General features: G+C 45.1%; 1 protein-coding gene across 5 annotated transcripts in view; it reads right to left on the reverse strand.

Moving 5' to 3' along the window:
- Positions 1-500: 500 nt before the first annotated feature.
- The window catches only part of GPR143 (G protein-coupled receptor 143), a 40,192-nt gene continuing 13,958 nt past the window's right edge, over positions 501-26,734 (reverse strand). For 3 of the 5 annotated variants that reach the window (XM_058535409.1, XM_058535413.1, XM_058535410.1), the window contains 6 exons: positions 26,474-26,566; positions 23,378-23,487; positions 21,537-21,645; positions 19,818-19,935; positions 17,840-18,083; positions 2,500-2,642 (listed from right to left, as the gene is read on the reverse strand). In XM_058535409.1, coding sequence (XP_058391392.1) covers positions 2,515-2,642; positions 17,840-18,083; positions 19,818-19,935; positions 21,537-21,645; positions 23,378-23,487; positions 26,474-26,566 — 802 coding nt within the window. In that variant the 3' untranslated portion in view covers positions 2,500-2,514. Of the gene's footprint in view, positions 929-2,499; positions 2,643-17,839; positions 18,084-19,817; positions 19,936-21,536; positions 21,646-23,377; positions 23,488-26,473; positions 26,567-26,734 lie in introns of those variants that run through there. The other 2 variants (XM_058535411.1, XM_058535412.1) reach the window with 2 other exon arrangements.

Here is a 26,734-nt window from a genome sequence, read left to right on the forward strand (position 1 = left end):
TCCGTGGCCGTGCAGCTCTCCAAAGGTACAAGTCCACAAGCATCCTGGATAGCTTTTCTAGAGCGAAAGGGAGTCCTAATCCTGATACGAAGGGAGGTGTCGTATGGCAGGGCTGTCGGCAGCGTCCTGACAAAATAGTGTTATCTTGCTTTGCTATAGACACAGCTGGGTGGCTTGCAAGTCTAAGGCATACGACAATATTTTCGCCAAAAAGAAGAAAAAAAAAAAATATATATATGTGTGTGTGTGTGTATTTCTATTTCAGCTGATGGAAAGGAGATCTAGGAAATGATCCGAGCATAAGTCAGGTTCCGAGGATTCCTTAGGCTATGGCACTGCTCAACATAGCATGGGGACCAAGGGCTCAATCAGTGATCAGAGCCGGCACCCCTGTTCGTCCTGCTGCTTCTCTACCTCGCTGCCCTGTGGCGTCCTCAATCCCTCAGTCACGCGCATTCGCTAGAGGTGTGGTACAGACAGAACGCAAGTCAGGCTGGGAGCTTGGTTGCAGCTACTTTATTTTCTGAACTTTTCCGAAGCACTGGGATCCGGCATTTACATTACAGCCGGTCTCAGAAAAACTAATGGCTACTAAGAGTCTAGAGAAGCTGTTCTTTGGTCTAGAAGGAATTCTGTGATTCCCAAGCACACACTCATGGATCCTTTCTCATCATAAAGAGGATCCTCGGGGAGAAGCTCTAATACGGGGATGAGAGTAAGATTGGGGGGATGCCACACCTGGCAGTGTGGTGATGGGAAGGCCAGAACAGTTCTAGAGAATGAGAAATGTCGAGTTTGAGGAATGTGGGGGCTGGACCCCCGTCACGGCCGTCTCATAGGTCTCCCTGGGTTTGGGGAACAGATCCAACCTCATGTTCGTGGCGGGGCCCACTTGCAATGTGGATTTCAATTGTGCTGGCATCGGAACCTGGAGAGGAAAAGAGAAAAGATGGTGATGGTGTCAGTGTCCTAGAAGGGTTTTCATAAGCTTCAGAAATGTCTATTAAGAAAAAAAAAAATTACATGATATTTTCACCTACATGTGATTAAATCATTCCAACAGATGAAGCAAATCCTACAGAATCATCAGATGCCCCTGATGCATGATTCTGTCTCCATCTTCGGCACCCCCCAGCATCCCTTTTTCCAAACCGGGCAGCTGAATGTGCATCTCAGACAGCTGAACCACACGGACACTGCAGACCGAGTGGAGACCGCAACTGACACGGGAAGGTTTCGAAGCGCCGTGACCTGTGCTGTTGGATTTAGGTACACGAGATAACAGCGCGCCTCTGGACTGCCGGTGCGGCTGCCACAGGGGGCGCTCGCTCGGGCAACAGCGCCCCTGGTGGCCTCACCGCCTGCACTCAACTGCAGGAGGTGCCCAAAGGGAGGGAGCCCACCGCCCTCTGTCACACGAAGACGACTCCTGATTGTCTTCTCAAGGATGATGCCACAGAGTTTGAGGGAAGAAAAAAAAAGTGGGAACAGTCAGTAGAATGAATCCTGCCACAAGAGTACTCCTGGAGGTCTGCTGAATCATTCCAGTGACACACCTGCCTCCAGAACCTGGGGAATCCTCTGGAACAGATGTCAGAGTCATTCTGCAAACATCCAGCAGGGCCTGCTGTGTGCTGGGTCCTGGGCCGCGTGTGGGGAATACCAAGATGGAAGACACAAAGGAGGGTGGCGTTTGCAACTGTGGGGGGGGGGGGGGGCAAGTGACTGCCCTTCACGGAAATCTCGAAATCCCAAGCTCCCCCAACCAATGGGCCTTGCTGACAACTGCAGCCTCCTCTCGTGTTCCTCTCTGCTCACTCGCCACCCTCAGGCACGCTGGCCTCTTTCACACTCCGAGCTCAGTCCCGCCACCGAGCCCTTGCACAGCTCTTTCTCTGCCTGTACAGCTCTTCTCCCAGTTGTCTCCTGACTCACTCCTACACTTCATTCAGGGCTCACTTCAGATGTTACTCAGCCTCAGGGAGGCATCCAGGACCCCTGTCTGAACCCGCTCTCCCACCCCCTCCCGATTTGTTTTTCTTCACAGCACTTCTCGCTGCCTGGAATGTTCTCATTATTTGTGTCTTTCCTTCTCTGTCTCCACTGCTAGCATGGAGAGTCTCAGTGGACAGGGACTTCGTGTATCTTAGTTACCAGAGTATCAGTGGTGCCTTCAATGGCACCTGGCACCTAGAAGGTGCTCGATAAATAAATGGTGACTGGATAAATACGGCGGGGTCAGCGCCTTGACATCAAGTGGATGCACCACTAGTACCCTGGAGCGTTAATTAAGAATGATGAGTGTAAAGAAGGCAGGAACAAGCACAATTTAGAAAGAGACACATGCCGAATTCTGGATGACACTTAAGGAAGTAAAGAAGGAACGTTAAGTGGAAAACAGGAGGGGAGAATGTGTGGCAACAGGAGAGATGAGCTTGGGAATGTCTGGGGAAGCCCGAGTTACAGGGAGAGGTGACGATGACACCAAGAAAACACAAGTATGGTACCGCAATGTCATCCCCCCGCAAAACTCACAGTGGCCTGTGGAGGGAAGCAGCACTCAGCTCTCCCTCCCAGGGCTGGATTAAGACACATCTGGGAGACTGTAGGTCTGAGTATGTCAGACCAAGTATGATGAGCCCCTGCAAGAGAAGGTAAAGGAATTTAGAGGGTGGGTGAAAGAACTGATGTCACAGCCATGGGCCCGGCAGCCAGATTCTGAGGATAGTTTGGGTTGTCAACACGGATGGTGGGAGAAGACCTTTGGTTGGAACAGTGGACCTGCTTTTCCTGGAGACCAGGCGCCAGCTGGGAAGACTTCTAGAAGATGCTTCCAGTTCCAGAACCACATTCCTGCGGGAGGGGCTGGTGGCATTTCAAAAAGACTTGATTCTCACAGGGTCACCCACTGTTTATGAGGACATCCTGGGCTCATGGGAACTTGTGTATAATTTCTGTGGTCTTTTCAAAAAGACTCTGGGCTGTAGTGTGACATGGTGGCTTGTGATCAAGGTCCGGGCTGGGGACACTCCCCCGTGACCTCGCACTTCAGGGCATGCTCTGGATCCTGTGGCTTTTTGAAAGTTCCTAGTTCTTTCATCCTGGCCCTGGGGCTCCATGGAGGAGATCCAGTTGTGCCATAACAACCTTCTCAGATCCCAGGGCTGCTGGAGCCGAGCCACCAGAGCCAGCCCTGCCTGCACTGAGTGTGATGGGTGGTTGCAGCTGTGGGCTTTCCGGCAAGCCTGGGTTTCCATGGGTTTTCTCTTCCGGTCTTAAAGGTCTCCGCAAAGAGAGAATGTGCTGGCTGAGCAAGTCTCTGAGAAGATAATCCAACGAGGCCATTGGGAAATGTGGAGTAATTCTCTAATGGTACAAGGTGTGAATATCTGATGAGTGTCCCTGCGGGAAATGCAGGTGCCAGAGACCTCATGGTGCCCAAAGACCAAGCCCCTTCCTAGCAACTCTCTTTAATGAGCCTTGCAAGTCCAGGCAGGTTCTTGGGAACTTCCTGGCCCCCTGTAGATCTAAGATTTGTGAAGACATGTTGGATGTCTCCTGCGCCCTCAGCTGTTGTTCCTGGATCCCTTGAAACCTTGAAGCCCTAGATTAGAAACCGCAACCAGCGGGCACCGAGCATGAGCCATAGAGAACATATGACACCTGGGCCCAGATGCCTTTCCAGGTGTTGCATTTCATCTAGCAAGCCCGGCACAGTTGGAGGCCTGGGGTATGCTCTATTCCACACTCTCCTAGCAACTACAATCCATGGGGCCACCTGGGGTTACATTCAGGGGGAGGTCAAGTAACAGCAGAGAGAATCATAACAGACAAAGAACAGAGATTTATGAGAGAGAACAGAGAAATGGAGAAGTGTGGGAGAGAACAGGGAATTTGGGGAAAGAAGAATTATAGGAAAAGACAGAATTGTGGGGCAGGGGGACCAGAATAATGGGAGATACAGAATTAAGGGGAAGACAAGGAATTGTGGGAGAAGAGAGAATTGTGGGGGAAACAAGGGATTGGGGGGAGAACAGAATTGTGGGAAAGAATGGGAATTATGGAGAGAATAAGGAACTGGGAGAGAGGGAATCTGAGGAGAGACAAGGAGTTGTGAGGGAGAATAAAGAATTGTAGGAGAGATGGAATTGTGGGAGAAATACAATATTGTGGGAAAGAATGGGGAACTGTGGGAGAGACATGGAATTGTGAGAGGAATAAAGTATTGGGGGAGACAGGGATTATGGGGGAGAAAGAATTGTGGAAAAGAATGGAGAACTGTGGGAGACAGGCAATTGTGAGAAGGAATTCTGGGGGAGAAAAGAGAACTTTAGGAGAAACACAGTTGTAGGAGAGATGGAATGTGGTAGAAAACAAAGCGTTGTAGAAGAAAATGGAGATTTGTGAGAGACAATGAAGAATCCAGAATTGTGGGAGAAAAGGGGAAATTGTGGGAAAGAAGGAATTATGAGAGAAACAAGGTATTGTGGGAGAGATGGAATTGTGAGAAGAACAAGGGGTTATAGGAGACACAGGGAATTGCGGGTGAACTAGAGCATTATGGGAGAGACGGAATTGTAAGAACAACATGGGATTATGGGATTGTGGGAACAACAAAGGGTTAGGGGAGAGAAAAGGGAATTGTGGGAGAGAAAAGGAATTACAGGAGAAATAGAGTATTATGGGAGAGAGGAAATAGTGGAGGGAGATATTATGGGGAAAAAAGGGAGACAGTGGGAGAGACAAGGCATTGCAGGAAAGACAAGGGATCATGGGACAGAAAGGCAAATTATAGGAAAAATGGAGTAGTCTGTGAATGACATGGAATTGTGGGAATGACAAGGGATTATGGGAAAAATAGGAATTGTGGGAATCACAAGGTGTTATGGGAGAGGTGGAGAATTGTGGGAGAGAATGGAGAATTATGCGAAGGAAGGAATTATGGGTGAGACAGAATTGTAAGAGCTACAATTGCAGGAGAGAGAGAATGCAGTAGAAAAGAGAATTGTAGAAGAAAACAGTTTTGTGAGAGACAAGGAAGAATTGAGAATTGTGCAACAGATGGAATTGTGGGAGAGATGAGTGATCATGACAGAAAAGAGGGAATTGTGGGAGAGAGAGGGCATTGCGGAAAAGATAAGGGACCATGGGACAGAAAGAGTAATTGTGGGAAAAATGGAGTATTATGAGAGTGGCATGGAATTGTGGGACCCATAAGGGATTATGGGGAAAAAGAATTGTGAGAATGACAAGGGATTATGGGAGAGTAAGGGGATTTGAGGGAGAGACATGGAATTGTGGGACAGGTGGAGAATTGTGGGAAACAAAGAATTATGGGGGAGAACAGAATTGTAAGAGAAACAATGGCAGGAGAGACAGAATGTGGTAGACAACAGAATTGTAGAAGAAAACGGGAGTTTTGTGAGGGACAAATCGACAATTGTGGGAGAGATTGGAGAATTGTGGGAATGACAAGGAATCATGGGAGAGAAGAGGGAATTGTGGGAGAGACAGGACATTGTGGGAAAGACAAGGGATTATAGGGGAAAAGGGGAATTGTGGGAGTGAAGAGGAGTTATGGGAGAGTAAGGGGAACTGTAGGAGATATGGAATTATGGGAGAGAATGGAGAATTGTGAGAAAAAAGGAATTAAGGAGAACAGAACTGTAGGAGAGCGACAGCAGTAGAGATGGAATGTCGTAGAAAGAATATGGAGACAAATGAAAGACAAGGGAAAATCGAGAATCGTGGGAGAGAGATTTGTGAGAAAGACAATGGGTTATGGGAGAGAAAGGGGATTGTGGGTCAGCCAAGGAATTGTAGGAGAAAGAGTATTGTGGGAGAGAGGGAATAGTGGGAGAGAATGGAAGATTCTGGGAGTGACAAAGATTTGTGGGAGTAACGGAGAATTGTGGGAATGACAAGGTATCATGGGAGTGAGGAAGGACTTGTAGGAGAGACAAGGCATTGTGGGAAAGACAACGGATCATGGGAGTGAAAGAAGAATTGTGGGAATGACAGAGAATTGTGGGAATACAAGGGATAATGGGAGAGAAGGGGAATTGTGGGAAAAATGGAGTATTGTGGGAGAGACATGGAATTGTGGGAATGGACAAGGGATTATGGGAACTGTGGGAATGAAAAGGAGTTGATTGCAGGAGACATGGAATGTGGTAGAAAACAGAATTTAGAAGAAACAGAGATCTGTGAGAGACAATGAAGAATTGAGAAGTGTGGGAGAGAAGAGGAATTGTGAAGGAGTATAGAGACTTATGGGAGTGACGATATCATGGGAGAGAAGAGAGAATTGTGAGAGAGACAGGGCATTGTGAAAAAGACAAGGAATCATGGGAGAGAAAGGGGAATTGTGGGGAAAATGTAGTATTGTGGGAATGACATGGAATTGTAAAACAAAGGATTATGGGGGAAAAGGAGAATTGTGGGAATGATGGAGTTATGGGGGGACAAGGGGAATTGTGGAAAAGATATGGATTATGAGAGAGAAAGGAGAATTGTAGGAGAGAAAGGAGAACTGGGGGAGAGAATGCAGAATTGTGGGAGAGAGAGTGCATTGTGGGAAAGACAAGGGATCATGAGAGAGAAGGGAAATTGTGGGGAAAATGGAGCATTGTGGCAGGGACATGGAATTGTGCGAACAAGGGATTATGGCAGAAAAGGGGAACTGTGGGATAGACAAGGGGTTATGTGAGACTAAAGGGAATTGTGGAAGAGATCTGGATTATAGGAGAGAAAGGAAAATTGTGGGAGAGAAGGGAGAATTGTGGGAGAGAATGTAGAATTGTGGAAAGAAGGAATTATGGAGGAGAACATTATTGTAAGAGAAACAATTCCAAGAGAGATGGAACATGGTAGAAAACAGAATTGTAAAAGAAAAGGGGGTTTTGTAAGCGACAAGGAAGAATCGAGAATTGTGGGAGAGGCAAGGAATTATGGGAGAGAGAGAGGATTATGGGACAGAAAGGAGAATTATAGGAGAGGTTGGAAAATTGTGGGAGTGACAGGGATCATGGGAAAGAAGAAGGAATTGTGAAGGAGACATGGCATTGTGAGAAAGACAAGGGATCATGGGAGAGAAAGGGGGAATTGTGGGAAAGACAGGGAATTGTGGGAAAGACAGGGCATTGTCATAGAGACAAGGGATCATGTGGAAAAGGGAATTGTGGGAATGACAAGGGGTTATGGGAGAGTAAGGGGAATTGTGGGAGAGATATGGAATTATGGGAGAGAATGGAGGATGTGGGAGAGACAGGCAATTGTGGGAAGAAAGGAGTTATGGAGAACAGAATGTAGGAGAATGACTGTAGGAATGATGGAATGCGGTAGTAAACAGAATTGTAGAAGAAATGGAGATTGGTGAAACAGAACAATGAAGAATTGTCATAGAGAGAGTAGAATTGTGGGAGAGAAAAGGGATTATGGGAGAGAAAGGAGAATTGTGGGAGAGAATGGAGAACTGTGGGAAAGACAATGCATAATGGGAGAGAAATGGGAATTGTGGGTCTGCCAAGGAATTGTGGGAGAAAGTGTATTGTGGGAGAGATGGAATGGTGGGAGACAATTGAGAATTCTGGGAGTGACAAACAATTGTGGGAATAATATGGGAACATGGGAGTGAACAGGGAATTATGAGAGAGACAAGGCATTGTGGGAAAGAAAAAAGATCATGGGAGTGAAAGGGTAATTGTGAGAGAGAATGGAGAATTGTAGTAAAGATAAAAAATTGTGGGAATGAGAAGGGATCAAGGGAGAGAATTGTGGAAGTGACAAGGGATTAAGGGGGAAAAAAGGAATTGTGGGAATGAAAGGGAATTATGGGAGAGTAAGGGGAATTGTGGGAAAGATATGGAATTATGGGAGAAAATGGAGAATTATGGGACAGACAGGCAAGTGTGGGAAAAAAAGAATTATGGAGAACAGAATTATAAGAAAACGACTGCAGGAGAGATGGAATGTGGTAGAAAACAGAATTGCAGAAGAAATGGAGATTGGGTGAAAAACAAGGAAGAATCAGGAATTGTGGGAGAAAAAGAATTGTGGGAAAGAATGAAGAATTGTGGTAATGACAGAGAATGTGGGAGTGATGAGGGATCATGCGGTAGAAGAGGGAATTGTGGGAGAGACAGGGCATTGTGGGAAATCAAGGGATCATGGGAGAGAAAGGGGAATTGTGGGAAAATGGAGTATTGTGGGAGAGACACAGAATTGTGGGAATGACAAAGGACTATGGGGGAAGGGAAAAGGTGAATTGTGGGAATGAAAGGTTATGGGAAAGTAAAGGAAATTGTGAGAGAGACATGGAATTGTGGGACAGGTGGAGAATTGTAGGAGAGAATGGAGAATTTTGGGAAAGAAGGAATTATGGGTGATAGAACTGTAAGAGAAATAATTGCAGGAAACATAGAATGTGGTAGAAAACTATTGTAGAAGAAAACGGAGTTTTGCAAGAGACAAGGAAGAATTGAGAATTGTGAGAGAAGCAGGGAATTGTGGGAGACAAAGGATTATGGGAGAGAAAGGAGAATTATGGGAGAGGTTGGAGAATTGTGGGACTGACAAGGGGTCATGGGAGAGAAGAGTGAATTGTGGGAGAGATAGGACATTGTGGGAAAGACAAGGGATCATGGGAGAAAAAGGGGAATTGTGGGAAAAATCAAGTATTGTGGGAGCAACATGGAATTATGGAAATGATAAAGGATTATGAGTAAAAAGGGAAACTGGGAATGGCAATGTTCATGAGAAAGTAAGACGAATTGTGGAGAAACATGGAATTGTGGGAATAAGGAGGAGTTATGGGAGAAATAGGGAATGGTGGGAGAATTAAACTATTGTGGGAAAGACAAGGAATTATGGGAGAAATAGGGCATTGTGGGAGACGGGAGAGAATGGGTAATTGTGGAAGAGATGGGAACAACAAGGGGTTGTGGGCGAGACAGTGTTGTGGGAAAGACAAAGGATCATGGGAGAAAAGGGAATTGTAGGAATGGCAAGGGGTTATGGGAGAGAAGGGTAATTGTAGAAGAGTACGGAGAATTGTGGGAGTGACAAGAGATTATGGGACAGAAGAGTGAATTGTGGCACAGGGAATAGCGGGAGAGAGGGAATTGTGGGAGAGAGAGAGTATTTTAGGAGAGGCAGGGAATTGTGGGAAAGACAGGGATTATAGGAGAATTGTGGGAGAGAAGGGGAATTGTAGGAGACAACCGAAGATTGTGGGTCAGAACAAAGAATTGTGGGAGAGACAAGGAATTGTGGGAGAGAAAGGCATTGTGGGAGAGATACAGCTACGCCCCTCACTTCCGTCCACTATGTTCTCAATGGGCCAGACCCTCCTGCCTCTGCACACAGCACTTGTGTTCTACTGTAACCACGACCCCTTCTGCTTCCCCATATGCCCCATGCCTCAGCCCTCACCACCGGCTACAACCCTTACATCCTGCAGTCCATCTTGTCTACAGCTACGTCCCCACCTCCACCAACAGGCCCCTCTCCTTGGCCACAGCCAGGGAAGGCCTACACTCCTCAATGCCCCTCCCACTCAGGCCTCTGACCACCCTTTGTGGCCCTGCCCCTCCACTCAGCCTGTGCCCCCCTACACACACCCCGAGGCCTGTTTCTGGGTCCACTGACCCCTCCTGCTATGGCCCCTCCCCTGAGCTCTGCTCTAGCCCTGCCCCTCCTTCCAGAGCCACAGCCACAGCTCCACTGTGGCCCCGCCCCCCCCGCCAGAGCCACGCCCCTCCCCCTGGGGGGGACACCTGGTCCAGGGTGACCTTGGAGGCGTGGTGGGGTGGATCTTCCGAGAAACACACACTCTTAGGCCCCCCAACCTCCCCACCTTTAAAGCCAATGACGAGATTAATGTACAGATCAGATCCTGAACTTTTCCTTTCTGATCACGGAGGAAAGTGTCCAGGTTAAAGGAGGGCCCAGGGTTTGACAGTACGCTTCTTAATGCTCATGGAAAGAGGAAACTACAATATTTTAAGGTTTTCTGGTGTTGATAAGATAAAAACCAGGCAGGTTTTTGTTTTGTGTTTGTGAGAAGTACCATTTTCCTTGAGGGAAATTCCAATTCCTTATAAAGATGATATTTTGAATGAAGTTGGCTTGACGAATTACACACAGATCCTACCAATACGCTGTACACTGTTGCTACAAATCACAAAGCAGATCATCAAATCAATTCCCCACACCCATGCACTGGGATAGTCCTACAAGCAAGTCGGAGTGTCCCTCCTTACTTACAAACTGTAACTGGCCTTTCATTGGCCAGTTAAGAGATAAAGGGGAAACTCCTTAGCAGAATCTGTACAAACTCTTCATCATCTGGTCCCAACACGCCTCTCCAGCTTCCCACAACCCCTCCACACCATCCCAGGCTGCGGCCACCGCAGACCATACACAGACCTTCTGCTCTAAGTCTCCACATAGTCTTCTCTGGCTGGCTTCTCTTTCTCCTCCTCTCCCACTCCCATTTATCCTGCAAAACCCAGTCTGAACATCACCTCCTCCTGAACCTCTCACTCATGCTCCAAAAACCAATGGAGTCCCTGCGTTTTCTGTGTTCCTTTACCACTTCAGTTTTTTAAAATAAAAAATAGTATTGTCTTTCCTTACTTATGTGAAGTGGAGCTTCATCACAAAAGTGCAAATAGGGAGCAGCCTAACTGTGTTTACCGTTGTGAGTTTGTATCTGGGCTTTTTCTCCAGATGCAACAGAGTATTTTCTGTATTATGTATTATAGCTCCCTACCTCTACTGAAGAGCCCAAAATCAAAGCAGCAGGAAAGAGGGAGAAAGGAAACAGGCCAAGACGAAGCCAGCTGTATCTCAGTCCCAAGATCGCCCCTTGGGAAGAGAAGGCTGCCCGTCCCTCTGGGTTCCGGCAGCAGCGCACTGCCTGGGGTAGGATAACAGGAGTCAGCTGGGTGGCGGCGCCCTGCCCTGGGCTGGTTTCCTTCCCTGGGGCCACATCTTCAGCCCACGCTGAACTGCGTGGTATTTGAGATGCAGATTGGAAATTTTCACTGCCTTTTAATTCTATTCCTCACCAACATTTGCTCCATTTTTTCCCCTCAAACTATGAATACGTAAGATTATTTATTTATTTATTATTACTAGAGTTAGCATTTATTGAAGGTCTACTGTGTGCTAGCATTAGGTCAAGACATAGCATACAGATCTATTTAATCTTATGAGGCATTATGGTCATTAACACCCCATTAAAGGTAAAGAAATACCAAGTGAGACTTGCAAGAAGGGCTAGTCCTCAGCTATCTCGGATGAAGCCGAGATGAACAGTCCTGGGCCCAGAGGCCACTAACCCGTCCTTGAGGTTATCATGACAGCTCTTGCATGGCAAGTCCATTCCTTATACTTAGATCCTATGTCACCTAGCTTCTGATAAGCTTACCAAATGTTGCTATTATACAAAGAAAGTGCTTACTCATTATGAAATCTTAGTATAAAAATGTTTAAGATCCCAACTCTTTTTCTTCCCAGCTTTATTGAGATATAAATGACATACTACCCCAACTCCCCTATTATTAAGAATTCTTTAAATCTTATAATTAACTGCTCTTATTTTTCAGTTAGTTATTCTGGAACCATGAGCTGCTACCAATTTTCCGTCAAAATTTTGTAAGTTAACATCATTATTACAACCATTGGTCACTTATCATGTGCAGTGGTCAAGTGTTAGGTACACATGCAGGGCAGTGAAGGGAAGGCACAGCAATACTGGCAGTGTGCACACACTCTGGTTAGAGGTGAATCCAAACAGCCCCAATGTAATAAAGTGGGAAGGAGGAGGGGCTTCAAGGCCTCAGTGGGGATACCAGGAGGGGTGAGGTGGCCCCCTTCCCAAGCAGCATTTGTGGGAATCAAGCCACTGGTCCCAAGAGGAAGGTGCTGCAAACATATGGTCTCTTCTTGTAAACAGTTGTTTACAAATTACAAGTTACTCAACACTCACAGCAAAATATTTACTCAAGAGGAATCTTTTAAGGGAATAAAATCTGAGTAGATGAGGGAGGGTAAAAATAATCAGTCATCAAAATAATGACAGTAATCGAGATTTCATTGGAAGAAGGATCATAGGTTTGGTTATTATTCTTTCTCATTAGCCATCTTGATCAGATATAAATAAGCTTATTGTGATAATAAATTCAGAATACAGAGTAAATGATAAATTATAAGGTTACAATATGTTTAGTGAAAAGTACATATAATAGACTTATTAATATATATAGACATACATAAATATACATATATACACAAAATATGTGTAATAGGTTTAGTAAACGGTCATCTTTAGAGAAACATTATTTGCGCCTTTAACTGATACTTCCTTGTCAATTGGGTTAATATACATAACCTCAACTAAGAAGAGCAGGAGCTGAAAAGGGAAACAGAGGGAGAAAATGTATAAATTGTTATGGTAGGTTGATGGTATGGGGAGAAAGCTTCCTAAGAATAGAGCCTGAACAGCCAGAATGCAGTGATAACCACAGAGGAAGCAGATTCTTACAAAGAGAAAAGACTCAAGTGCAAGTAATACTTCATTTGCACCAGCACAGGTTAAAAGCAACCTCTGCATTCTTCTTCAATATGAGCTTGGAAGCGTCCCGGGCTGAGAACTCTTCAAGAGGCTTAGAACCTAGTTTACTGGAGACAATTTTTGGTACTCACTGTTTGATAAATTGGAGTCATTATTTTTATTGTTCACATGTATTAAAAGGAAAAAGTCATGGGCCGGCTCCGTGGCTTGGCGGTTAAGTGCGCGCGCTCTGATGCTGGCGGCCCGGGTTCGGATCCCGGGCGCGCCCCGAGGCACCACTTCTCCGTCCAACCCGAGGCCGAGTCCCACGTACAGCAACTAGAAGGATGTGAACCTATGACATTCAACTATCTACTGGGGCTTTGGGGGGAAAAAATGAATAAATAAAATCAAAAAAAAAAAAAAAAAAAAAAAAAAAAAAAAAAGGAAAAAGTCATAGTTCTTGTTGCAAGAAAACCCTCCTAGCTGTGTGTGTAAGTCTTTTCTATACCTGCTCAGGTACCGATGCTCAAGCTCCATCAACAGGAAAACAGTTTTCCTATGGATTTTTCCCCAACTTTATGCACAGAGGTTGGGCCGGCCCCGTGGCTTAGCGGTTAAGTGCTCGCGCTCCGCAGGTGGCGACCCGGTTCCATCCCGGACGCGCACCGACGCACCGCTGAGGCCGCGTCCCACATACAGCAACTAGAAGGATGTGCAGCTATGATGTACAACTATCTACTGGGGCTTTGGGGAAATAATAAATAAATAAATAAATAAATATATATATAAATAAATAAATAAATAAATAAAAATTATGCACAGAGGTAGCATCATACGCACATTTAACTCACTCAAATGCAGCTCCACTTGGTGAGGGGTGGAGCAGGCAGAGGAGGGGAGGATAGGTGAGGATTAATATCATCCCAGGGTTCCCTCTGCCCAACTTTCCACCAATGAGCCTGTGCCCACAGGCGGGGAGGGAGGGGAACTCAAAACATTCCTGCAAGTTGGCAAAGCCTCTGGAAAGAATATTTGAATGACATTTGAGATTCTTCCACCATGGACAGAGAAGTGAGGCGTGTTCTCATGTGACAGGCAAGTGGCCCCAGAGACACACTGACCAGGAAGCCTTAGAGAGAATCCTAAAATTGTCCCCAGAGGACAACGGTGATGACAACCAACAGTCAGATGTGGGATCTTGATCAGTGTGCTGAAAAATACTTAAATGATTTAATTTCTGAATAAAATCCCTCTTAATTCTTTTCAGCATAATGTATGCAAATTCTTGCACAAGATTAATATACAAAACAGTGGCAAGTGTACCTTATGGGAAATTTCAAGAGGCTCCAAGGGTGACCAGATAGAAACTCGAGACCCTAACCACTGCCTCAGCTGCACCTCTATACCATGCGCTTTTGCAGGAGATGGCAGTGGTGAACTGTGCAAACTTGCTCGGTGCTTCAAAAATCCTCCAAAAGTCTGACCCAACAGACGTTAGTTAACATTGTCACTACAGCTCTAAGTTAACAGCTGCCATTTTTACAGAAATTCTTTCCACAACCAAATATACTGATTGCATTTCTTGCTTTTCTCAAAAGCCTTTCCTTATGTGCTTCCTTTTTCCTCCAAGGTTTTCTCAAACTGGCATTTCCATTGATTATTCTATTCTTAGTGTTTTCATTCTCTCCCATATAGACTGTGAGATCCTTGAGGGCAAGGTTTACAGGTCTCTGGTCCCTGCGCCCCACACAGCTCCCAGCCCGGTGGAGTTGTTGGCAGGCATAAGCAGTTACTAATAGAACAAAGAATGGGTATATCCATACCCTGGAAGATTATTCAGCAGCAAAAAGAATGAAGTTCTAACACATGCTGCAGTATGGACGAACCTTGAAAAGATGATGGTAACTGAAAGAAACCAGACACAAAAGGACAAATGTCCATTTTACATGAAATGTTCAGAAGAGGCAAATCCACAGAGACAGAAAGTAGATTAGAGGTTGCCAGGGACTAGGGGGAGGGAGGAATGGGAAGAGATTGTACTGGGTGTGCGGTTTGATTTTGGAGTGAGGAAGATGTTCTGGAATTACACAGCGGTGATGGCTGCACAACCTTGTGAATACTGTATACTGAAAACCACTGAAGTGTTCACTTTAAAAAGATGAATTTTATGTTATGTGAATTATATCTCAATTTTTTAAAAAAAGCAAAGAAAAGAGGAAAAAGCAGCATGACACTGGGACCACTCCACCAATTAGCTGATCTTCTCTGCAGCCCGGAGCTTGGAGCTCTTGACTTTTCCAGAAGGAAGAGAAAACTCCACTAGGAAGCATCCAACGTCAGCAGCTGTGTCACTGTCCAAACTCAAAGATTTTAAAGATGTTTCCTTCTTCTATTATTTTCCACAATATAAACTGACTAAACAAATGGAGTTCAAATTTCAAAGACAAGCTCTTTATGCGTGACAATATTGCTGTAATTATTATATTACATCAACCTTGAACGATCTGCACCAGATAGAAAGTCTGTAAACATGTGGTCTCTGTCTTTAGCTTTAGCCAGAACTACTTTTCTCATCGAGGCTGCTGGTTACAGCCAGATGGTACACATCTCTGGGAATCAATCCATCAAGTCATCACCACGTTTTTTGGCCCTGAGAGTAAACCAAGCTTGTCACCTGAAAACTAACCCTCCTTCGATGTATTTGAATAGCAGGAATGGAAAAGAAAATAAAACTCTTTGAGTCATTTCCAAACATCTTTCTGCATATTTTTCCTGCTCCAAATTTCAACATTTCTGTACAAAGTAAATTGGATTCTGTGGTGTTTGTCTTTGGTTTCGTGTGTGTGTGTGTGTGTGTGTGTGTGTGTGCGCGCGCGCGCGCATTTAGCTCAGACAACATGTTAGGGAAACCAAATTTTTGGATCCAAGCTTTGGAAAGCCTAATTAATCTGAGACAGAGGTTCTGAACCGGGGTCACTGTGCCCCCAGGGGACATATGTCAATGTCTAGGAACAGCTTTTTTTAATTGAAATGTATTTGACCTATAACATTGTGTAAATTCAAGGTGTACAACAAGTTAATTTGATATATTTATATACTGTAATATGATTGCCTTTTTAGGGATAATTAGCATCTCTATCATGTTACATAATTATCATTTCTTTTTAGTGGTTGGAATATTAAGTTCTAGTCTTTTAGCAAGTTTGATGATTATAACACAATATTGTTGTCTATATTCACCATACTGTGCATGAAATCTCTGGAGCTTATTTACTCCTCATTGCACTAAAAACAGTTTTAGGGGAGGTTCCCCTGGCATCTAGCAGGTGAGGCCAGGGATACTGCTCAACATCCTACAGTGCACGGGACAGCCCTCAGGACAAAGAATCACCCAGCATTACACGCCAACAGTGCCAGTGATGAGCAACCTGCTCTGAAGGAAGAGAGAATAGGTAGGTAAGAGGTTGAACAGAGAGCTCAGGTCCATTTCTACCCAATGCCAGCTGAGGAAAGGCAAAGCAGCCTCTCTGCCCCCGAACACACTTGGACAAACCATTAACCATTCTTAGCTTCTCATTCCCTCCTTTTTAAACAACCAATAGGCTACCAGAAAATTACAGCTACCCAAGACCTCCTCTGAAGAATCCATTTGCTTCCACATCACAAATCATTAGGTCAGTTAAAACTTTGGGGATGCCAGAGTGGTGACTTTCAAACCTTTTTTCTCATCCAAAGATGTATTTTTGCTAAAACAAAACCTTACTAGGAACCTAGTACAAACAGAGAAGAGTAGTACATTAGCAAAAATTTATTTCCTAAGTTACAATTTGGATTATATAAAAATAAATGTAATCAATTAGAACCATAAACCTGCTTTAGTCAACGCCAAACTCTGAAACCAAACACTGAGGTCTCCAACATAGTTCAACTTGAACATCCAACTACTCCGGTGTTTTGATTTGATGGCACCTTATCAAGGCTATTTTGTTTCAAATGGCTAAGAAGCTGGAAACATAATGATTTTCAGGTAGCTCATGTCGCCATCTCAGGACAGTCTTGTAACTGCAGGCTCTCCAGAACCAGTTCAACTGACTCCATCTTATCAACAAAATAAGAGTGGTTTTTCAGGAACTGAGACCCCCCTTGTCCAGTTCAGACCAGTTGAAACCACCAACCCATCAACTGGGCCCGTGCAGATGTCCAATAAGTGACCGTTTTGACATCAAGGAACTAAAAGATCCACCTTCAGATCATGGTAATGAAGCCATTTTGTGAACATGCCTCCTGTGAAGAGGCACGAAGCTTGACTAGGCTTGCGCAGATCATCAGTTACTTCACCTCTCCTCACCTCCAATTATCTATCTCCACATTTCAGACCACCCTGCCCTTCGTCCCATAAATTGTGCCCCAAGCCCTCAGTTGGGGAGACAGATCTGAGAACACACGCCCCTGTCTCCTTGCAGGTCAATCTAGCAATAAAGCTAATTCCTTTTCCCAAAAGCTGATGCTGTAATACTTGGCTTTTTGTATGCACATCAGGCAAGAGAACCCCAATTTTGTGTGGTAACAGTCTTCACTTAAGTGAAAAGGGGAGGTAAACATTACTCTGAGCTCTACACACAAATGAGCTCACCTGGTAGGTCAAGTTAACAATTGGTGAGCCTGAGTGAGTTAGTATTTGGTGACCAACACATTTGAGTATGCACTATTTTTCTCAGAGACTTTAACAGGAATTTTAGGTGGGATTTGAATCATTTACTAGATGCCTAAAAAGCCACATTAGAGTTCCATGGAGCACAGTGTGAAGACCACAGCACTAGAGTCTGTAAATGCACAGGACAGATTAAGAGCCAGCACTGGCTAACTGGCTTTTCATCTTAAATGCCCCAAGTGAGCTGGACCCATCAAACTACACCCATAACCTAGAGAGGTCATGTCACACCATTCACTGACAGCATGTTAGTGAGGGGTTTGAAGTGACAATTTATCTCATATCCAAAATGCCATCCAGCCCAGGTAGGAGTCATTTATAATACAAGGCTACAGTGCTTAATAACTAAACGAGAGGCACCATTAAAATATTAAAAGGAGAGGTGGATCATGAGATGCAGGATTAGCATCAACGTTGGCTATTGTAACCTTCCATGCGCACCCTGAAGCCTGTTACATATATCACAGACAGCTCCTCCACACCACGTCACCTCCTTGTTTGATAAAGGATTTCCAGGGGAGCCCCGGGGCTCCGCAGTCTACCTGCCCTGGCAGACGGGGCATTACCTTCAGAAAGCATGCTCAGGGCCTCGTCGGAAGTGTGCTCGCTGACACCTGCCACCTTCCTGGAAGTGAGGCTCTCGTGCGGCACACAGGAGCCCTCTGGGGACCGGTGCACCCTCTCGGCGGCTGAGGTTGTCATCGACTCCCACTGGATCTCCTTCCTGGGAGACTGAAAATCCAGGCTGCATCCCGTCCAGCCGTAGAAGGCCAGAGACAAGAGAAATCCTTGGGCTGGATTCAGTATCCCCTGGAGGGAGGACAGAAAGACACGTGGAGGTCACTGCAGGAATTAGGTGCCTGAAAATTGAGGAGGTGGGGGAGGGAAGGAGAGAGGGAAGAGGGAGGAGACGAGGGAGGGGAAAGGAGAGGAGAGGACGGAAGATGGAAAGCCTGGAACACGGGGCAATTGGCCCAATCATATCTTCACCTCTGCCAGAGCAGCTATGCTCTCCTTCAAAGAAAGGGGCTTTCCACCTTGTGCTTCCAAGTCAGAATTTGATTTAGCAAAGGTTCCTGAGGCTGCAAATGAGTCTATGAAACATTCCTCCACTTATGCGTGGTAAGTACCCACGAAGTTAACCAAAGGAACCACACAACACTACAAACCAAAGCCCAGGGGTGGAGGCAGTTAATGCTGGTCTTATTATAAAGTTCTTGTGAATCAGAGTCTCCCCAATTCTGAAGCAACATAAATATTAATTCTGTGTAGGGCAACATGAACCTCTCCACTAACAGCTCATGTACGTATTTTTTATTATAAATGCAATACAATGAAAACATAGGGGGGACTCCACCCATGGTATTTCCACCTTATTATCATTTTGTGTATTTCTTTTTTTTTTTTTTGTGAGGAAGATCAGCCCTGAGCTAACATCCATGCTAATCCTCCTGTTTTTGCTGAGGAAGACCAGCTCTGAGCTAACATCTGTTGCCAATCCTCCTCCTTTTTTTCCCCAAAGCCCCAGTAGATAGTTGTATGTCACAGTTGCACATCCTTCTAGTTGCTGTATGTGGGACTCGGCCTCAGCATGGCTGGAGAAGCGGTGCGTCGGTGCACGCCTGGGATCTGAACCCGGGCCGCCAGTAGCGGAGCGCGTGCACTTAACCGCTAAGCCACTGGGCGGGCCCCATTTTGTGTATTTCCATCCAATATTTTTTCACATGTGTTATTATGTAGTTATAATTAGTATAATTTTTATATTCTGCATTTTTTACTTAATGCTAGAGATTTCATAATTGTCATTTTTAACATCTGCATAACATTCCATCAAGATGAAAAACCATAATTTACTTAACCATTCCTTTATTTTGAATTTTGGTTGTCTATAATGCTTTATAATTATGGATAATGTTACAAGAAATATTTTCATCCCTATGGCTTTTTCACAGTCTGAAATATTTCTTCAAGATAAACTCCCTAGGGGCCGTCCCCGTGGCTTAGAGGTTAAGTGCACGCGCTCCGCTGATGGCGGCCTGGGTTCGGATCCCAGGCGCGCACCGAGGCACAGCTTCTCTGGCCATGCTGAGGCCGCGTCCCACATACAGCAACTAGAAGGATGTGCAATTATGACATACAACTATCTACTGGGGCTTTGGGGAAGAAAAAAAGGAGGAGGATTGGCAATAGATGTTAGCTCAGAACCGGTCTTCCTCAGCAAAAAGAGGAAGATTAGCACAGATGTTAGCTCAGGGCTGATCTTACTCACACACACACAAAAAAAGATAAACTCCCTAATATTTTGAGTCTGCCTGAGAGGTTTGATATACTGTGCCAAACTGGTTTACCAGAGTCATAACCATTTAATAATCATCCCAATGATGAATGAGAGGAGCTAGCTGGCACACACGGCCAGGTGTAGGTAGCCCAGGAACCTGTTCAACTCACTACATATTCAAATAACAATACATCATACTTCTGAGGGGATTTTTCCCTTCTGATTTGTTTTTTCAAGAAGAAAATTTAAAATCAAAGTTGACCTACCATAATAAACCACGTGGTCTTGGCTGCAATTCGGACATGTTTCAAAGAGCCTCCACTGATATCCGGTTGCATTTCAAGATAGAATAAAAGGCTTTCGTTGATGATGTTCGACAACCAACTGTTAGAAAGAAAATAGTCCAGCATAAAGAGAACATGCACCAGAGTTCGTTTTTAAATGCTGGGGGTCAGGGAACGTGTCTACCAAGCAGAGCGCTACCACTATGCCACTGGGCCGGTCCCTTACCAAGACCTAAAAGTCCTGGAAGGGTGACCACTTCAGCAGCAAGGAGAAACCAGCACATCAAGAATTGAATGGAAGAGGGGCCGGCCCCGTGGCTTAGTGGTTAAGTGCACTCACTCTGCTACTGGCAGCCCAGGTTCGGATCCTGGGCGCGCACCAACACACCGCTTGTCCGGCCATGCTGAGGCAGCCTCTCACATACAGCAACTAGAAGGATGTGCACCTATGACATACAGCTATCTACTGGGGCTTTGGGGAGAAAAATAAAAAATTGAATGGAAGCGATTAACACCTTCTCTCAGTCTAAAGCAGAGATCAACCAATCCTTCCAATGGTAACACTCCATACCACATCAGCTGTAAGATTCTAGCACGTATCAAATAACCCAAACTCATTACTCATTTGAAGAGTAACCTAACGTTCGAATGGAGACCAAAACAAATCTTATCTTGACATTTTAGGTTTGAATTTTTTGATATTATTGTTGGTAGGCCAGTGCAGTCTGAAACGGCAAGCTCGGTGTATTTTTAGAGGGAGATAATTGACGTCTCTCCTAGGGGAATGTCCAAACAAACCTCCTCATATCAGATAGATGATTAACACCACAAAGGCATGCCCTGTCTTGTGAAGTATTGCTTCACCAAAGCAAAGGGTTTTCTGACTCCAGTCTGTCTTGCATTGGTTACAGGTTTCTTTCCAAAGCATCCACCTGAAACGTTGGGGCAGACGACATGACATGTGAGAGAGGAAAGTGAGGAGAGAAAAACTGCTCTCTACCCTTCTTGACTGAGCTACGAGTTGTCATCAAAGATTGGTTTATCTATACCCAAGATTGCCCTTGCCCTTGTATCTGGTCAGATCCAAGAATCCTAGTGTCAAGATTTGATGCAAATGGGTGGATTTCAAAGGCATGAGCAAGTGCTTTATTTCAAGGTTAACCCTAGCAATGGGACAAAACAACAGATGCATACGATTGGGATGTATCAAAAGGAAACTCGGGAATTTTTGTTCTAAGAGCTTTACATATAATTTGAGTAGATTTGAATATCTTTCCAGAAGTTCATATATTGTCAACTTGCCTTCCTGTCTCAAGTGCATTTCCTCAAAGGGCACCTAACATAGTTTCCAAGATTTCCTTTCCAAAGACTCTACCCTGTGGAACTTTCAGGTCACACTTGGAAAAGCAAAATGGCAAGATGTTTGTACATCCCTTCTGAGTGACAATTTAAAAAAAATAGAAGATGGGCCAGCCCTGTGGCTTAGCGGTTAAGTGTGCACGCTCCGCTGCTGGCGGCCCGGGGTTCGGATCCCGGGCGCTCACTGACACACCACTTCTCTGGCCATGCTGAGGCCGTGTCTCACATACAGCAACTAGAAGGATGTGCAATTATGACATACAACTATCTACTGGGGCTTTGGGGGGAAAAAAATAAATAAATAAATAAATAAAATTATTAAAAAAATAGAAGAAAAGTTACCAAATCACGAAAACCAGCATTATTTTGAAAAAGCGGATCTTGATCACGGCTCCCATCCGTCTCTCGTTCTCTGTGTAGATGCCTTGTCTTCCTTTTAGTAAAGAGGCCACTGTGAAGAACAGAGGGGGAATGCATGTCATGTCCATTATTTACGTTTACAGAGTGACAAGGAAGGGAATGGAAGGCGAGGTGAGCCCATAAACAAAGCCAGAAGGGGGTGAAGCAAAGCAAGATTCTGCCAGGCTTTCCTCACAGCTGCCAACTTGGAGTCCTCATAGACTTGAGGGAATATAGATTTTTAAAACTTTTACTTTGAAATAATTTTAGATTTACACAAGATTTGCAAAGATGGTACAGAGAGTTTCTGTATACTTATACCCAGCTTCCCCTCACGTTAACATCTTATACAACCATGGTCCCATTTGTCACAATGAAGAAATTAATATCGGTTTAGTACTATGAATTAAACGTGGGATTTTATTTGGATTTTACTAGTTCCAGAACTATATTTTTAAAGGTTTATATTTTCTATTATGAAAATAGTGCACATTTACTATTTTAAAAGGTTGAAAGGGGGCCAGCCCGGTGTTGCAAGCGGTTAAGTGCACGGGCTACCCTGCAGCGGCCCGGGGTTCACCGGTTTGGATCCCGGGCGCACACGGACGCACTGCTTGTCAAGCCATGCTGTGGTGGTGTCCCATACAAAGTGGAGGAAGATGGGCATGGATGTTAGCCCAGGGCCAGTCTTCCTCAGCAAAAAGAGGAGCATTGGCAGATGTTAGAACAGGGCTGATCGCCTCCCAAAAAAAAAAAAAAAGGTTGAAAGATCTAAATTTTTCCTTATAGACAAGTTGGAAAATATAAAAGAGTTTAGAGAAGAATTAATGACTCATGGTCGGCCCAGAGACAACCACTGTTAACATCTTAGTATATTTCTTTCCAGTCTTTTTTCTATAAATCATTTTCATTTGTTTGATGTAATCAAATCACTATTTTTTATGCAATTTTGTAAAAAAAAAAAAGCTAGATTTAATACAGTATTTTTAAATGTAGATATGAAAAGAATGGTCCAAAGGGCCGCAATGATTTTCTATTCCTAGTGGTAGAGTCCTTTAAAAGTTTTAAAGTTCCACAATGGACAGCTGATCCCCAAGCGACCTGTGTGCTAAGGTGCGCTTCCTTATTCTCATTTTGCACTAGAGAGATCCACACAGCTTGAGGAGGCTGGGAACTCGCTCCAGGTCACGCTTCCTTGAGGATGGGGTGGGGGCTGGAACAAAAGTCCCCAGCCTCAGTCCGGAGGTCTTTTCAGAGCATTCTGCTGACTCACGACATCCCTCTTATCCAGTTCTTACCACTGCATTTGACTCATTTCCTGTGCTCTACTTCCTGTCTCCTGCCCAACTGAGAAAAGACAGGCCAAGTACATTAGGGAATAACCAGACACACAACTCTTCATTGCAGACTCCTCACTCCCCTTACCTCTCCTTCTGCTTCTGTCTCACCTCCACCATTTTGCAAGGTCACTCCTGGGGTCTCCAAGGCATGCCAAGGGCAGACCCAGGATGAGCCCAGATGGAAGTGAAAAGTCCACTGGTTCTGGCCTTGAGCTACCACGTTTGCAAAGAACTTGTGTAGCCCATAACTAAGTAGGCTTGCTTACTTTCATGTATTAAACCTGCTCACTTTCTCCAACTATGTTCTGTTTATGTCTCTGGAGGAAAACGAATGAGGTCAATTGTCCTAGACAGTTCCAGAAGGACAATGTGTGTCATGACCTGAGCCCCAAGTGTGGGGCCACACCCGTGGCCGTGCACCTGGAGAACTTCCCCGTTATTCACCTGCAGTCACTGTCTTTCGGAACAGGATGGGGTTGGCCACGAGGACGAGCAGCATTGGCAGGTATGTGGTGACATAGTGGGGGATGGCGTGCTCCAGATCCCTCTCACACCTGAGGGAGGAAAACCAAGTCATTCTCGAAAACAATGCTTTGCCTAAAATACGCCTACTTATCTGGAAGCCGAGATAAGAGGATGAGAGTGTAAAGGGAAATGCACAAATCGACTTCTGACTCTGCCCAGAGGAAATCTGACTCACATCTCATGTCTGTGAACAAGCCATACATGCAGAAGACCAAAGATCAATCATGTCTCTATTTGTCTCCTAAAGGAGGACCTCTAAGGCATTCCACTGGGGGGAGCTTTTAAAGGTGCCTACTGACAGAAGGAGAAAAAGGAAAAGACACTCTGGGACAGTGGCTTCCCCCTACTGGATCTCTTCAAGGAAAAAACACATGATTCCAGTAAGCCGAAGGCACTCGATGAACTAGTTAGGTTTTAAGCACTTACTCTGCACTATGCCTGGCCAATACCATGAACAAGATCCAGTTCCTCTCCTTGAGCAACTCAGAACACCCAAGCTCCATATTTCAAAGGACATTTGTTCTCATGGTTATGGATAATAATCCTTTCACTGGTTCTTTTCAGGGAGAAGTGTAACAGCTAGATCTTAAGTTAGCATGAGGGAAGCCATCTTAGGGAGAGGAAGCAATATTGTAACTATGACCCTGACTCATCCGTCTCTGAGAATGCACTCTAGCCTGCACGTAGCCTACATGATTAAGCACCTCTTGCTCTTGCAAAATACATGATCTGCTAGTTCTATGACTCTTGTTTATGTACATCTCCCAGCTGTGATAAGACATAACTTTGTTCTCTGAGCTCCCCAGGAATATGACTACCTGCAGAAAGAAAAACTCTGCGTTGGTACCTGTCACAAATGACAGAAGAAGGAGCTAATGAGGCACCTTGGAGTCCATCACACCAGATGGTTGACATTCATAAACCCCCTCCTTCCCCGCCCACTTCTTCTATATAACTGCCTCAAGATTCTATATGAGTTTAAGGCGGTTCTTTAGGACACTAGTCCACCATCTTCCAATTATGCTAGCTAATCGTATAAATTTTCCTTTCTCAACCACCGGCTTGTTTGCAATTGATTGGCACTGGATTGTGGTGAGCAGTACGAGCCCCTTTTTGCTCAGTTACAGAAGGACCAGGATTTCTATTGATGGGTCATGGGTATTGTTGGTCACCACAGGACGTGGTGGAGTGCCATACACAGGTATGTTACCAAGGCAGGAACTCTCCGCTAACAAATGCATAATATGGAAGGAAAATGGCAAAGACGAAGAGAGCATTGAAGGCCAAGGGGAGAGAGGACTGCTCAGACCCAACCAAAGAATGAGGTGGAAAAGCAGATGAGAGACCAGGCCCCGTGGCCACAGAAGGTGGAATGATCAAAATACAAGTGCTCTTGTTTTAATATGCATGGTGTGGTCAAACCAGAAGGGGGAAAATGGCAGAAAATGCAAAAAATGCACTGCCCATCTTTTCTTGCCAAAAGAAGGATTACAATACCACCTGATGATGCCACCATCTTCTTTTTAATAGGAGCTTCCATCTTGAGCTGTGAAGGCTAAAATGTGGTCTGGAAAGGCTTGAGGGGAGAAAGAGAAACAAGAGGAGGAAGAGATGTGATTCCAATGCAAAGACTGAGAGTAAACGACAGATGAGAGAGGGAGCTTGAACTCGAGGGCTCTGGCTCATGGGTTGTCAGGATTAAGAGATGATGATGGATTAAGATGCTTCAAAGGAGCAGCCTCCTGCAGACAATGGGGGCACCTCGGAGCTCCTTGTGAGCCCTGCAGCAATGGCTCCCTCACGCTCGGATGCAACTTTCCCTGGAGTCTCTGGGATCCCACAGGTGAAGGTGAGGGATAAAAACTCCCTTTCCAATTAAGCACATTCCATTATAACAGCTGCTGACATGTATTTGTCCTTTTAAAGTTCCTCAAGAGAGCAGGCTGTATGGATGGATCTACACAGAGCTCTGGGAGTATTCACCGTCGACACGGCAACACCAGTTTGGAGACGTCTAATTGAGTAGCTGCAAGGAGTAGAAAAAGAAGGGGGAGAAACTGTCTACACCACAGGTCAGCAAACTTTTTCCGTAAAGGGAACAGACAGTAAATATTTTATGCCTCAGGAGCCAAACAGCCTCTGTTGAAACTACTCAACTCTGACATTATATTGCAAAAGCAGCCATAGACAATACAGACACAAATGGGCATGGCTTTGTGCCAATAAAACTTTATTTACAAAAGCAGGAGAGGGCCGGATTTGTCCTGAGGGCTGTGTTGTGCTGATCCCTGATCTACACCACCCTAAAATCACAGACAAAGAGACAATGTCCAACCTCTGTTTTTCAGTTTTCCTTTGGAAGTTAGAGTATATATCCTTGGAGCTTTACAATGGAGCTTTACAAGTGGTCGCTCTGATGGGATTTTAAACTTGAAGAAATGCCTGAGAACATTTCAGAGGCCCCATCACCCTGTATCTGTGTTCAGGATAACCAAGAGCAGGATGGAAGAGAAGGAAGAAAGCGTAGCAAGCAGGGGCTTAGAATTAGCTCTTCTAAGAGTGACTTTTTGATTCTTCCATATCATCTTGAACTCATTCTTAGAATGTTAAATCCACCCGCTCATCCAGAAGAAGCTGGTCTGAAGAATAAAAAATTAAAGAGTGGGCATGGGAAAGCTGCATCAGTATGGAGGGGGACATACCTAAAGCTTTGCACACATACTTATGTGAAGGACACATTCCTAAAGCTCTGCATACACACCTGTGTGCACAGGCACCTACCCACACCCATGTGAAAGACAGAAGCAGAGAAACTAACTCAAGGGTGCAAGGTATTATAGTGAGCCCCCCGGGTCTCAGCTGTATGGGTCTGTCAGGACAGCCTCACCCAGCTCCGAGACAATGGCCTGACCTGCAAGGTGCCCGCTCTGGGTCAGTGCCCATGCATTTCCTGCAAGAGAACACACAATGGGTCAGGGAGTCGGGTGGGCTGGGTTGTTGGGAGGCCCGGCTTACCTGGCCACGGAAGGATAGTAGAGCATGACCACTCCCTCCACGCAGAGCAGGGCAGCCAGGCCCCACGCCATGATGTGGTACAGCAGGATCGTGCTAGGAGAGAAGCACAAGGGGGTGACCACACCTGAGAGGAGGGATGACCAGGGCCAGCAATGGAAACTACTAGATCAACTCCTGCGCTCCAGAAAATTCAGGAAAATGTACACAGGGCAAAACTCTCAGCAAAGAGTTGCTTTATTTTGCCTCTGAGGTTTGTTTTTT

Source organism: Diceros bicornis, chromosome X, assembly GCF_020826845.1.
Source record: "Diceros bicornis minor isolate mBicDic1 chromosome X, mDicBic1.mat.cur, whole genome shotgun sequence".
Lineage (NCBI taxonomy): Eukaryota > Metazoa > Chordata > Mammalia > Perissodactyla > Rhinocerotidae > Diceros > Diceros bicornis.